This window comes from Euleptes europaea, chromosome 5 (assembly GCF_029931775.1).
Source record: "Euleptes europaea isolate rEulEur1 chromosome 5, rEulEur1.hap1, whole genome shotgun sequence".
NCBI lineage: Eukaryota > Metazoa > Chordata > Lepidosauria > Squamata > Sphaerodactylidae > Euleptes > Euleptes europaea.
In genome coordinates, this window is record NC_079316.1 from 21,052,491 (window position 1) to 21,066,241 (window position 13,751).

General features: G+C 46.9%; 1 protein-coding gene across 1 annotated transcript in view; it reads right to left on the reverse strand.

The window, feature by feature from the left end:
* LOC130478222 (multiple epidermal growth factor-like domains protein 6) overlaps positions 1–13,751 on the reverse strand; it is a 239,285-nt gene that overhangs the window by 53,572 nt on the left and 171,962 nt on the right. Inside the window, 3 exon segments of the mRNA XM_056850373.1 lie at positions 1,999–2,127; positions 5,936–6,064; positions 10,910–11,038. Of these exon segments, the coding sequence (XP_056706351.1) occupies positions 1,999–2,127; positions 5,936–6,064; positions 10,910–11,038 (387 nt within the window).

Below are 13,751 nucleotides of genomic sequence, written 5' to 3' on the forward strand. Positions count from 1 at the left end.
GATTAGTCTGCCGCTCATATGGATGAGTGGGGAATCAAACCCGGTTCTCCAGGATTTGTGGCTCAGAGGTGGAGGATCTGCTCTGAATACAAAAGGGCCTGGGTTCAATCTCTAAATCTCTGGTTAAAATTATTGCGTAGCTGATGAGAAAGACCTCTGACTGACACCCAGTAAAGCTGCATGGTGTCGTAGTTAAGTGCGGTGAACTCTAATCTGGAGAAACAAGTTCGATTCCCCACTCCTCCACGTGAGCAACGGATGCTAATCTGATGAACCGGGTTGGTTTCTCCACTCCTACACATGAAGCCTGCTGGGTGACCTTGGGCCAGTCACAGCTCCCTTTGACCTCCCTCAGCCCCACCTACCTCACAGGGTGTCTGTTGTGGGGAGGGGAAGGGAAGGCAATTGTAAGCCAATTTGATGCTACTTGAAAAGGTAGAGAAAGTCAGCATATAAAAACCAACTCTCTTTCTTCTTCTGCTGCTGCTGCTGCTGGTCAAAGAAGACAATGCTGACCTCAACACAGCACTGGTCAGACTCAGTATAAGGCAGCTTCTAGTGTCTTTACTAACTCCTTGCCCTAGACAAAAATGGTTAAAATACCAAGCATGTTCATGGAGGAATGCAATAATGGGATCTCTGACAAAAGTCCAGTGACTTCTTCCAAAGAAGAGTATCCTATATTACAGTATGACCACATTAAAGCATGAAATCCAGTGAATGATGAGATCGTTCTATTACATGTTGATCATTGCAAAGTGGGATCCCTGCAGTATTGGGCTATGTCTAGTGCCTAGGAAAGCCACTTGAATGCTGGATCCTTTCCTATGACCCAATTTGTTGGTCCAATGTGGTGCGGTGGTCAGAGTGTTAAACTAGGATCTGGGAGATCAAGGTTCAAACCCCCATTTTCCATTGAAGCTCTCTGGGTGAGGTAATTATGATCCCAAGTCCCCCAAATTATCCAAATTCAGCAGTGGCTCTTGCCCAAATGCCCTCATAAAATTATTGTTATTAGGAGTGGTTCCAATATTGGAAGCAAGAGAAATGGAGGAATGGCTTTGCAAATTTGGCACATTATGCCCACAGAAAAATATATAACAGCATATACAGAGATAATTTTGTTAAGAAATGGTACCCATTTTTACTGTAGTGGAACAAAACTAAATCTAATGAATGTATAAATAAGGGGAAAATGTATTATATTATGTATGTTGCATACTATATGATGCTCATGAATTATTATGTTTACATTATATTATGATAATAACATTTTAAAAGCGTGGATAACCAGGGGATGCTAATTAACAAATATAGACGGCAACAGCTACAGTTCACATGTGGGAGTAATTTCGAATAGCTAGACCATCATGTGATAATTGGAATCATCATAAGCTGTATAAATCATCCCTCATTATCTTCTTGTCGCAAATAGTCTGCCACTTTGAACCAGGAAAGGGCTGGATGAGCACCTCATATGGGAATGTGTGTGTGCGTGCATGCAAAAAAACCCCGCAAAAAATTCTTAAGGAAGAAGAAGAAGAAGAGTTGGTTTTTATATGCCAACTTTATCTACCACTTAAGGCAGAATCAAGCTGGCTTACAATCACCTTCCCTTCTCCTCCCCACAACAGACACCCTGTGAGGTAGGTGAGGCTGAGAGAGCTCTAAGAGAGCTGCGACTGGCCCAACATCACCCAGCTGGCTTCGTGTGTAGGAGTGGGGAAACAAATCCAGTTCACCAGATTGGCCTCTGCCGCTCATGTGGAGGAGTGGGGAATCAATCCGGGTTCTCCACATCAGACTCCACCGCTCCAAACCACTGCTCTTAACCACTACACCACGCTGGCTACTAGAAGTCGGGGGGAAAGATATAGCACCACAGATCCTACTATATGGATCCATTTGGCATCCCCACATTGCTGGATCATGGCCTGTGCATTCAATGATGTTTAATGTGTTTTTTCAATACGAGCAGCTCTACTCCAGTATACATACGTTGGTCACACTTGGGTCCCGCCCAGCCGGGGAGGCAATTGCACATTCCCATGACGTGATCGCAGGCAGCGGCGTTCTCGCAGTCACACATCTGGCGACACTCGAGCCCGAAAAAGCCATCTGGACAAGCTGAAGATGCAGAATGAAGAGAACGTGATCCCGATTAGTATATACAACCATCTGGCAAAGAACATCCTCTGACCCCAAATGGAGCCTTTAGGGAAATGACAGGGGAATGAATTATTTTTAAGCTTTGGTTACAGAGTGGATCCAAGTGCCTTTCCCTGTGCTGAAGGAAAGCAGGGCTCGTGCTGTACAACTGGGCTTCCTCAGCTTGGGAATGTATAAATACAACCTATTTGATACTGGCCAGAAAGATAGGCTGTTGACAGAACAGCTCAAAACCTACAGTCAACAGCTGATGTTACTACAGGATAACAGGGCAGAAGAACCTGTGACCCACAAGGCCAAATGCAGCTAGGGTTGTCAGGTCTGCTACTGATGGGAGGTTTTGGGGGTGGAGCCTGAGGAGGGCGGGGTTTGGGGAGGGGAGGGACTTCAATGTCATAGAGCCCAAATGCCAAAGCAGCCATTTTTTCCAGGGGAACTAATCTCTATTGGCTAGAGATCAGTTGTAATATCGGGAGATCTCCAGTGAGTACCTGGAGGTTGGCAACCCTAAATGCAGCACTCCAGACAAGCCCTGACTTAGTGGGTTGAGAAGTGGGTAGTTCTGTGACAGGACAAACCTTGTAGATAAGATGGGCCAATTTTTGGCTTATTGATTGACAGGAATTGCAGGAATCAATATGCTTTGATCTCATGTGATCTCACCCTTGGATTATTACGTAGGGTTGGATCCAGTGGTAATTCCCAATGAAGGAACGGATTTCCATCAGCAGAATGGGAATTTCTCATCTCCTCCAGCCTGCTGCATCACAGAATGCTCCATCATACAGCACCTGGAGGGCGAGTTGGAGGTCTGTCGCAGAAAGGGGGGGGGACATCTGTGAAAATCCCTGCCTGTTAGAAGAAACCTTACCACCAGATCAAAGGTGATGAATCTTACCAACAGATCAAAGCACATGATAGCAGTGTATAGAATTATGCACAGGGTGGAGTTAAGGGGCTACACAGAACATTTTCCTCCCTCTCTGAAAATACTGTCATTCGGCAGCACCCAATGAATGACGGGCAATAGGTTCAGGATGGACAAAAGAAAGTACTTCTTTATTCGACAAGTAATTAAACTGTGGCATTCACAGCCAGCACATGCCACGATGCCTTTAGAAAGAGGTTAGAGAGATTCATGAAGGAGAGGTCCATCAATGGCCTTGGTGACCCAGGGAAACCTCCATGTCTATGGACAGTAAACTTCTGAATACCAGTGCTGGGACACAGCATCAGGGGAGGGACTCAGCCTCTACGCCCTGCACGTTTTGCCCCCCCCCCCCGCCCCGCCGGCAAATGATGACTGCTGTGTGAAACAGGATGCTGGGATAGATGGGCCACTGGTCTGACCCGGCATTGCTGTTCTTAGGCTAAGGTTTAAAACAGGGAAGATGATAAAAGTGATGGATTCTAATTAAACTAGATCTGCATTTGCTATTTAGATCAAAGAGATGATGGAAGACACACTTTTACTGAGACATCGAGAGCCTTTTGGTGCAACTAGGAATTTTTTGTTTGCTTAATTATTCTAGCTATCCATTTGTTCATGCCAAAGGAGAGGTGGATTTATTCTGACCTTGGTTGTTTGCAATAAGTACCTTAGTTTAAGCATAAGGGCAGTCATTGATTATGGCCTGTATCGGAGATGGGGGAAATTATTACCGGTACATCTAGGTTTTAAATGAATAAAGGCGGCAAATTTCTCTTTTTAATAAGATGACTCCTTTGCACACTCCAGGGATGACAGCTTTAACTGGGCCATAGAGAGATGGCACTTCATTTGAGCTTGAGTTAGTATCCCTTAAGGCAAAGCTCCTTGAAATTATATTACTGGGGGGAAATGTATTGACGGCCTGTGAGAGATTCTCAACCCACATAAGAAAAGCGATTTTCCATACCGTCGCTCTGAACAATGAGTGGCAAGTACCACCAGGGGGCAGCACCCTTGAAGGGAACTGCAAAAGGTGCTCTCATTGGCTTCCCACAACTGCAATACTGGGGACCCAATTCTGTGTAATTCAAAGGCAAAGGAGAAAGGGTTTGCTGCAAGGCAGTCAACGGACTTACTTAGGGCCTTACAGCACAGTCTTAAGCAGAGTTACAGCCATCTAAGTACATTTACTTCAATGGACTTAGAACAATGTTATTCTGTTTAGGACTGCACTGTTACTTACTTAGCTATTGGCTGGATTTGCACTTAGGAGATCCCTGATCCTTTCTTTTTGTTGTTTACCATTGGCCCTCAGGAGAAATGCTTTGAAAGGTTTTTTTTTTTTTAATTCAGTCCTGATTAAAAGCATCACAATACTCTTTCTGTTGGGATTTTATTTGATGAACAAACACAACTTCCTATGTTGCAAAGTGCTCTTGTTTCCACTAGAGGGCAGCATATGCAAACAAGAGATAAAACATGAAACTTCAGCACCCCACATGAAGCTAGAGCAATATTATTACAAAGTTCACATGCCAGTTTGCAAGAGAAACAGCTCAAGATATTTTGCTCAAAGGACAGAGTCCTATTCCAGTGTCACCAATCATATACTTTTGTCTGCACAGCGCTTGTTTAAATCTGCATTACTGCCGGCTTTTCCAAAGGAGACTATAGTTTGCTTACTTTTCTTGCATATCCAGGATCAGATGGCAAAGTGATTTGGCAACAGAATGGGATGTAGGAAACTCAATCTACGCCACCTACTGCCTTCTTTTAGCAAAAGTTATTAAATGGTAATGCTGGGTTAAAGTAGAGGTTTTCCAGATTTTCCGCCTTCAAGGGACCCCCTTTTACCATCAAATTAGCTTGACGAGGAACTCCTTACACTTAAGCCATGGAATTCCTCTGCACTGGGATGCAGTTTGACTGCAGTAAGTGGGTACATAAGCGCTTATCTTAAATGCATCTAAAGTACCCACTTAAGAACACGAGAAAAGCCATGCTGGATCAGACCAAGGTCCATCAAGTCCAGCAGTCTGTTCCCACAATGGTCAACCAGGTGCCTCTAGGAAGCCCACAAATAAGGCGACTGCAGCAGCATTATCCTGCCTGTGTTCAAAAGCACCTAATAGAAAAGGCAAGCTCCTCTTATCCTGGACAGAACAGGTATGCATCATGACTAGTATCCATTTTTACTAGTAGCCGCGAAGACGGGAGGGGAGAGGAGGAGGAGGAGGAGGAGGAGGAGGAGAAGAAGGAGGAGGAGGAGGGGGAGGAGGAGAAGAAGAAGGAGAAGAAGGAGAAGAAGAAGAGCTGGCCTTTATATGCCGACTTTCTCTACCACTTAAGGGAGACTCAACCCGGCTTACAATTGCCTTCCCTTCTCCTCCCTACAACAAACACCCTGTGAGGTGAGTGGGGCTGAGAGAGAGTGACTTGCCCAAGGTCACCCCGCTGGCTTCATGTGTAGGAATGGGGGGGGGAATCCAGTTCACTAGATTAGCCTCCGCCGCTCATGTGGAGGAGTGGGGAATCAAACATGGTTCTTCAGATCAAAGTCCACCGCTCCAAACCACTGCTCTTAACCACACCACCACGCTGGCTCTCATGTCCACTGAACATGTCCACTCCCCTCTTAAAGCCTTCCAAGTTGGCAGCTGTCACCACATACTGAGGCAGAGAATTCCACAATTTAACTATGAGTTGAGTGAAGAAATACTTTCCTTTTATCTGTTCTGAATCTCTCCTCCCTCCAGCTTCAGCCGATGACCCCGAGTTCTAATATTATGGGAGAGGGAGAAAAGAAGGAAGGAAACCCAGAAAAAAGGGGGATACCTTTCTCACAGAAGGTTCCCATCCAGCCGGCTGCACAATCGCAGGCTCCACTCGCGGGGTCACAGGCAGCTCCGTTCTGGCACTGACAGCTAGAATTACAGCTTGGGCCAAACGTCCCCCCGGGGCAACCTGCAGACACAGAACAGCAGCTGCACATTGGAGCCAACTGGGCACTGGCTTGCAGATCAATTCCGGATGCTCTCCAAAGGCGTAGAAATCTGTCTATTTGTACAAAAAGCAAGGATCGGCTCTGAAAGAAATGCCTGCAGAAACAACATAAACACTGGGTATGACAGGGGCCGTGTGGGTATAATCACAGAGCCAGCGTGGTGTAGTAGTTAAGTGCGGTGGTTTGGAGCGGTGGACTGTGATCTGGAGAACCGGATTTGATTCCCCACTCCCCCATATGAGCGGCGGAGGCTAATCTGGTGAGCTGGATTTGTTTCCCCGCTCCTCCACATGAAGCCAGCTGGGTGACCTTGGGCTAGCCACAGCTCTCTCAGCCTCACCTACCCCACAGGGTGTCTGTTGTGGGGAGGGGAAGGGAAGGTGATTGTAAGCCGGTTTGAGTCTCCCTTAAGTGGTAGAGAAAGTCGGCGTATAAAAACCAACTTTTCTTCTGCTAGAGTGTAGAGAGAAAAGAGAACGTGACGTTGGATGCCGGACTGAGCTTACGCCGAGACTCAGCCTGTTTAGAAAAAAACAACAGCTGCAGCAGCAAGTTCTGTCCTGCCTAGAAGAATGTTTTTACCAAAACAGAGGAAGGCTAAGCTATTTCTAAAGGTAGGCTGGAGGATCCTCTGTATACATGGACACGGGGATGCCCCAATCCCTTTTTTTCAGATGATTTCTCTGCAGCCACTGGCTGATGCTCTTAAACATCAGCCATTGTTGGGTGGAAGCAGGGCCACCCCATTGGCCCTGCTTCAACCCAACACTTGGGACCATCCCATCCTCTCTTGGGGATGTGTTCTTGCATTCTCTCCCTCCTCACCTTTGGTCATCAACTTCATTGTCTATGAACACATGAAGCTGTCTTATACTGAATCAGACCCTTGGTCCATCAAAGTCAGTATTGTCTACTCAGACCGGCAGCGGCTCTCCAGGGTCTCAGGCTGAGGTCTTTCACATCACCTACTTGCCTAGTCCCTTTAACTGGAGATGCCAGGGATTGAACCTGGGACCTTCTGCATGCCGAGCAGATGCTCTACCACTGAGCCACAGCCTCTCCCTTTGAAATCCTTATCTTCTCTTGGGGGCAGAAATGAGTCTGTTTTCGGCACAGTAACTCTATAAGAGGCCACATACACTGATGGTTATGAAGGTATGCGTCTAGATAAAAAATAAAGGCATGTAATGAAATGAAACTCCAATGTTTTATTGACATTCTATACCAGGGAGGAAAGAAGGAGAAATAAGGCGTTTCTATTATCCTAACACAAAGTCTAAGGGCTAAACTAGTTGTTCACTCCAAATCTGAAAACAACCTCTCTCCTGGGGTTGCCAAACATTCTAGTGTTGCTGAGATCTGAAGTCTCCCAAAGTGGATTTCTCCATGTTATGACAAATGTACCTGCAGTTTCTTTTTCTAGATGCATGGAACCGGAAGAACAATTTCCTGCTCCTGGGTTCTAAGAACTCCCTACCCCACCCCCTGGGTTTGACGTTGTTTCAGGCTTACTTTGCTCACAGTGATTTCCGGTGAATCCTGCTTCACAGATGCAGATCCCAGTAACAGAATCACAGCTGTTATATCTGTTCTTGCAGTCACACGAGTTGCTGCAAAGCCGTCCCCAATAGCCGGAATCGCAAGCTGCAAAAGAAGATAAAAGAAGGATGCATTTTATGCGGGAAGCATCGAACGGAGTGCCTTTTATTTTGCTGTCATCTTACAGTGCAGACTTCACGGACTAACAAGTCTATAAAATTCGGACCAACTTGCGCCGAACACACAAAGGGGAAAAACGAAAACAGAGGTAGGTGGGCTCTGGTATACTGGAAATCACTGAGGATCAGCTACCTTTTAGCTCTGAGCAGCTGAGAGGTGCATCAGGACAGAATTCGGCCCAAACCATTTTGCTGTTGTGTTCGCTATGGAGAACAGGTGATTTGCTGGTGCCTTGGATGGCAGGGTCATGAGTCAACAGGCACAGCAAACACTACCGGCCATGCAGCTCTTCTACATTTCAAAAGAGGGCCTTCAGCTGTCAGCTTGTGCACTGTGGTGCACGATACGGCACAAAAATTGACTGGCCTCCCAGATGCACGGGCTTGTCTCCTACCAATCTGCTCAGCCAAGTTTTTTTCTAACAGAGCGGTTCCTCAGTGGAACAGGCTTCCTAGGGAGGTGGTAAGCTCTCCTTCCCTGGAGGTTTTTAAGACGAGGCTAGATGGCCTTCTGCAGCAATGCTGATTCTATGACCTTAGGCAGATGATGAGAGGGCCATCTTGGCCATCTTCTGGGCATGGAGTAGGGGTCACTGGGAGTGTGTGTGGGGGGGAAGGTAATTTGGAATTTCCTGCATTGTGCAGGAGGTTGGACTAGATGACCCTAGTGGTACCTTCCAACTCTATGATTCTATGATTCAAAGTCTAAAGCCTTCCTCCAGCCTAAGGAGTCTTTCATTGAAGCCGGAGGGTGAAAGATACAAAACAGATAAAAGGAAATATTCCTTCACCCAACAAACACATAGTTAAATTGTGGAACTCCCTGCCTCAGGATGTGGTGATGGCTGCCAACTTGAAAGACTTTAAGAGGGGAGTGGACATGCTCTTGGAGGAGAGGGCTATCCATGGCTACTGGTCAAAATGGATACTAGTCATGATGCGTACCTATTCTCTCCAGGATCAGAGGAACATGCCTGTTATCTTGGGTGCTGTGGAACACAGGCAGGATGGTGCTGCTGCAGTCGTCTTGTTTGGGGGCTTCCTAGAGGCACCTGGTTGGCCACTGTGTGGACAGACTGCTAGACTTGATGGACCTTGGTCTGATCCAGCATGGCCTTTCTTGTGTTCTTGTGTTCACCAATGGAAGTGCCTCCTCCATGGTCGGAAGAGCCACTTCTGCCACAAGATGGGCCAAAGGAAGGCCTCACACTTGGCTGAGCAGAGTGGTTAGATACCAGCCATGTCATTTATATGGAAAGGGCTGTCACTCTTCTTTTGTATCCTCCCCTTTGCAGTACTCTGGAATGGCATATTACTGGTCTTTATGCTGGTGGCCACTGGTTTTCATTGGAGCCGCAGAAGAGCTCCTCCCTCTCGCTTCCACTCAATTATTTTGCAGCCGCCACTGTAACAACATGGTGACAGGGAGGTTCCTCCCTTTCTCCACAGTTACACTGGTGGAGGTGGTGGCAGAGGCTGGAGAATAAGAAGGAGCTCTCCACTTTCTTCTTCTTGATACTCTCCCTTTTTTCCTCCAGAGTCCTCAACTTTATTATGTCCGTGTTCAAGGCATCAGTGGTCCTCGGAAATACAGGGTTTTTTCCCTCCTCAGGATGCCTAACATTCAGGGCACTAGGAGGGAGGAGGAGGACACTCCTTGCTGCAGCCATGTCTGCCACCACCAACATAGCTGGGGGGGGGGGGGGCGAGAAGATTGCATAGAATAGAATCATAGAGTTGGAAGGGACCACCATCACTTAGTCCAATCATCTGCACAATGCAGTGCCATCCTAAGCAGAGTTACACCATTACAGTGGCAGGGCTTGGAAGGGTGAAAACTCTGTATAGCAAACAGTTTGGGAGGGGGGGCTTAAAGGCAGGCGCTTGGGCCAGGTACTCAAAGGCTGTGGTAAGAGTTATAAACCTGTTGTAAACATGAGCAAATGGGGAATTCTTGGAGCCAATGGGTAGAGTGATCTTGCCCCCAAAAGCTCTTCCAGGATTGCATGGATTTGCCAGGCCCTTTGTGATTTAGAACTGGGGGACTTCGCTGATAACTATGGCTGAGCATATCCTTGGGTTTGCTGCTGGGTGATCTGGCAAACAGCTGCTGCCCACAAAACTCATTGGGATAGCCCTCGTTGGGCACTTTCACACATGCTGAATAATGCATTTTCAATCCACTTTGAAGCTGGATTTTCTGTGTAAAATGGCAAAATCCACTTGCAAACGATTGTTAAAGTGGATTGAAAGTAGCGTTATTTTGCATGTGTGAAAGTGCCCCTTATCTCTTAACTCAACTCAATCATTTTCCAAGAATTCCACCCAGAGCTCCTTGGTATAACAAATAGGACAGATGACTGAAACGGACACGAAAGGCTGCTAGAACAAGCATAGCTTAATGAGGGGGTCGCTCATTGTGATGCAGACTCTGCTTTGCAACACTGGTGGATGTAACCTCAAGGGCCAGCCCATGATCCTGTCTCTCCGTGGGTTCCAATGTCAATAATTTGCAAATGCACAGGACAGAGTCTCATCTGACATTCAGATCCAAACTTTAGGGGACTGTCATCCTAACCTAAGGCACTGCACAGCACTCAGTTGTGGAGACAAGCCTGTCCTCAAACATTGGGAATTAGCTTAGAACTAAGCCGCCTTGAAAATTTAGCGGGGGGGGGGGGGCGCTGTAACCAGTTGTCAATCTGAGCACCGAAGGCATGGAACGTGGCTCGGAACAACTGGCGTACAGGGATGGAATAAAGTTCGCCTATCGAGTCCTTCCGCTTCACCAGTCATCACCCTCAATACTGTAGACTTAAGATGATTAAGGATTATCACCAACTGGGCTGCATAAAGCCATAAATACACAATTTCAGAAGCAAGAAGATTAGTGGGTAGGGGAATGTGTGTGTATATGTATATATATGTGTATATGTATATATATGTGTATACACATACACATATACATTTAATTTAATTGCCTACGAAGCATTCAAGCTGGTTCTTTAGGATTCCGATTACGTCGGATGACACAGAAGGAACAACTGCCGATAATAAGGGGGGGGAGAACGGGGGACTTTGACTTGCGTTGCTTGCAGTCAGGGCCAATCCAGCCCAGTGGACACACACATTCACCTCTGATGGGGTCACACGGAGCATCGCTACTGCAGCTGCATTGCAGCGAGCAGTTTTTTCCATGGTAACCAGCAGGACATGCTGGGAAAGAGAGAGACATGCAGTGCTTGTCACTTAGATGTATTAACTCATACAAAGGCATCTGCTTTACACAGGAGAGAACATCCCGGATCATGAGCCAGTCCTTATGATCTGCTGGGATAGAAGGGAATGGGGTGGGGGGAGATCATTTATCCCACAACTACCCACCGTTCCATGCTCCTCGCAATTGACCCGCTCATTCTTTACCAATGACTACTGGTAATTCTGATGGTGCCACGCCAGCCATTATGAGTATGAGCGGCATAGTGTTGCATTACGGCATCTTAATGGTTTCAAACTTGTGCACTTATCTCTGTGCGTGTTTTTCCAGGAACTTATGAAACAATTCATTTATACTTCACTTTTTGGGGGGGGGGGGAGAGACTGAACGTGGATTACAAAACTTTAAAAAACGCAAATATTATTAAATATTATTATTTTTCACATTTGCTCTGCATGAGGCAACTCACAACTAAAACCATAAAAACAAGACGAGAAAAACAAGTCGATAAAAACAAGCCAACGTGATTAAAAACAACAGTGGTGGAAAATGTCAACTCACAACCAACTTTGGGGCATGTTATTTTATGTTTGGTTTTGAATCTGAAAATGTTTTTTAACTATTACTGGAAGTCACACTGGGGAATAGTGCTCAGAACAACCACATGTGTCATGTCACGACAGCCACATGCAGTTCTCAAGCCACTGAGCGAGAATCGCTGGTCTAGTACATTTTTTATTCCACTCTTCCACCAAGGGGTTAACATAAGGACATAAGAAAAGCCATGCTGGATCAGAGCAAGGCCCATCAAGTTCAGCAGTCTGTTCACACAGTGGCCAACCAGGTGCCTCTAGGAAGCCCCCAAACAAGATGACTGCAGCAGCACCATCCTGCCTGTGTTCCAAAGCACCTATTGTAACAGAATAGGCATGCTCCTCTGGTCCTGGAGAGAATAAGTATGCATCGTGACTAGTATCCATTTTTACAAGTAGCCATGAATAGCCCTCTCCTCCATGAACATGTCCACTCCCCTCTTAAAGCCTTCCAAGTTGGCAGCCATCCCCACATCCTGGGGCAGGGAGTTCCACAATTTAACTATACGTTGTGTGAAGAAATACTTCCTTTTATCTGTTTTGAATCTCTCGCCCTGTCAGCCCTTGGCCCACAGAACCAGAAATCACCACAAAGTCATATAGAGTCCAAACAGATGGCTTTTACTGATCAAATAGGCATACAGTGCAAACGAATAAAATGACAGCTATGAAAGGCTCACTAGCTGGGAGATATTATAAGGCAGGAAAGGCGGGAGATTACATGCAGGAATACAGTTTCCCAGGAGCTGAGTTTTCCCAGGCTTAGGCATGCGACCTTGGGGGGCAGACAATACAGCACAGAGACGAAACCGAGATAGCAGCCTGACATTCTGCTCCCCTCAAGGCCCCCTCCCAGTTCGCAAGGGGGCTGGCCTGTCCGGGTAAGCAATGTGAAAGGCGTCGACGAGGTCGGGGGCGGAGACATTCTGTGCGCGCACCCATTCGTCATAGGCAGGGGGGAAATGTTTCCAACGAACTAGATATTGGAGAGTGCCATGGTGAATACGGGAGTCAAGGATCTTGGAGACTTCGAAGTGTTCTTCCCCCCCCACCATGATGGGTTGCGCAGGCGGTGGGTCCGGATGCCACCGTGGAGAAGCAACATGGGGTTTGAGGAGGCTTATGTGGAAAACAGGATGCACACGCCTCAAGGATTTGGGGAGAGCCAGTTCCACTGTGACAGGGTTTATGACCCGAGTAATGGGGAAAGGGCCAATGAATTTGGCGCTGAGTTTATGGCACGGTTGGGTGGAACGGAGGTTTTTGGTGGAAAGGTAAACCAAAGCACCCACTTGCAGATCACCCCCGGGGGAGCGATGTTTGTCAGCTTGCTCTTTGTATTTACGTTTGGCCCGGTCGAGGTTGCTAACGAGCCAGGGCCAAGTGGTACGGAGGGCGTGTGCCCAGGAGGCAATGTCGGGGTTCCCCTCCCCCTCTACATCATCTGTAGGAACGATGGGACTGAAATCTTGTCCATACACAGCAAAAAAACGGGCTAAAACCTGTGGATTGATGCATGGCATTATTGTAGGCATATTCTGCTAAAGGTAACAGTTCCACCCAGTTATCCTGGTGGTAGTTAACATAACAACGCAAATAACATTCAAGTACAGCATTGACACGTTCAGTTTGACCATCAGTTTGAGGATGGTATGCGCTAGACAATCCCTGTTCCACCCCCACCAACTTGAGGAAAGCTTTCCAAAACTTAGAAACGAAACCACTTCCGCGGTCACAAATTATTTTACGCGGAAACGAATGTAAACGAAATATATGCGTCACGAAGAGGCGGGCCAGTTTCTGCGCAGAAGGGATCCCTGCACATGGAATCAAATGTATTTGCTTAGAAAACAAATCAGTAACAACCCACAACACAGTTTTACCCCCACTGAGAGGGAGATCAGTCATGAAGTCCATAGCAATTACTTCCCAAGGTCTGCTGGGCGTTTCAAGAGGTTGTAGCAGTCCCGGGGGTTTGCCCTGCGATCGTTTCGCAGCGGCACAAACGGGACAGCTGCGGATGAAGGAGTCAATGTCGGAACGCATTCCCCCCCACCAGAACTGTCTGCGCAATAAGTGAAGGGTCTTCAGAAAACCAAAGTGCCCAGCTGTTTTGGCT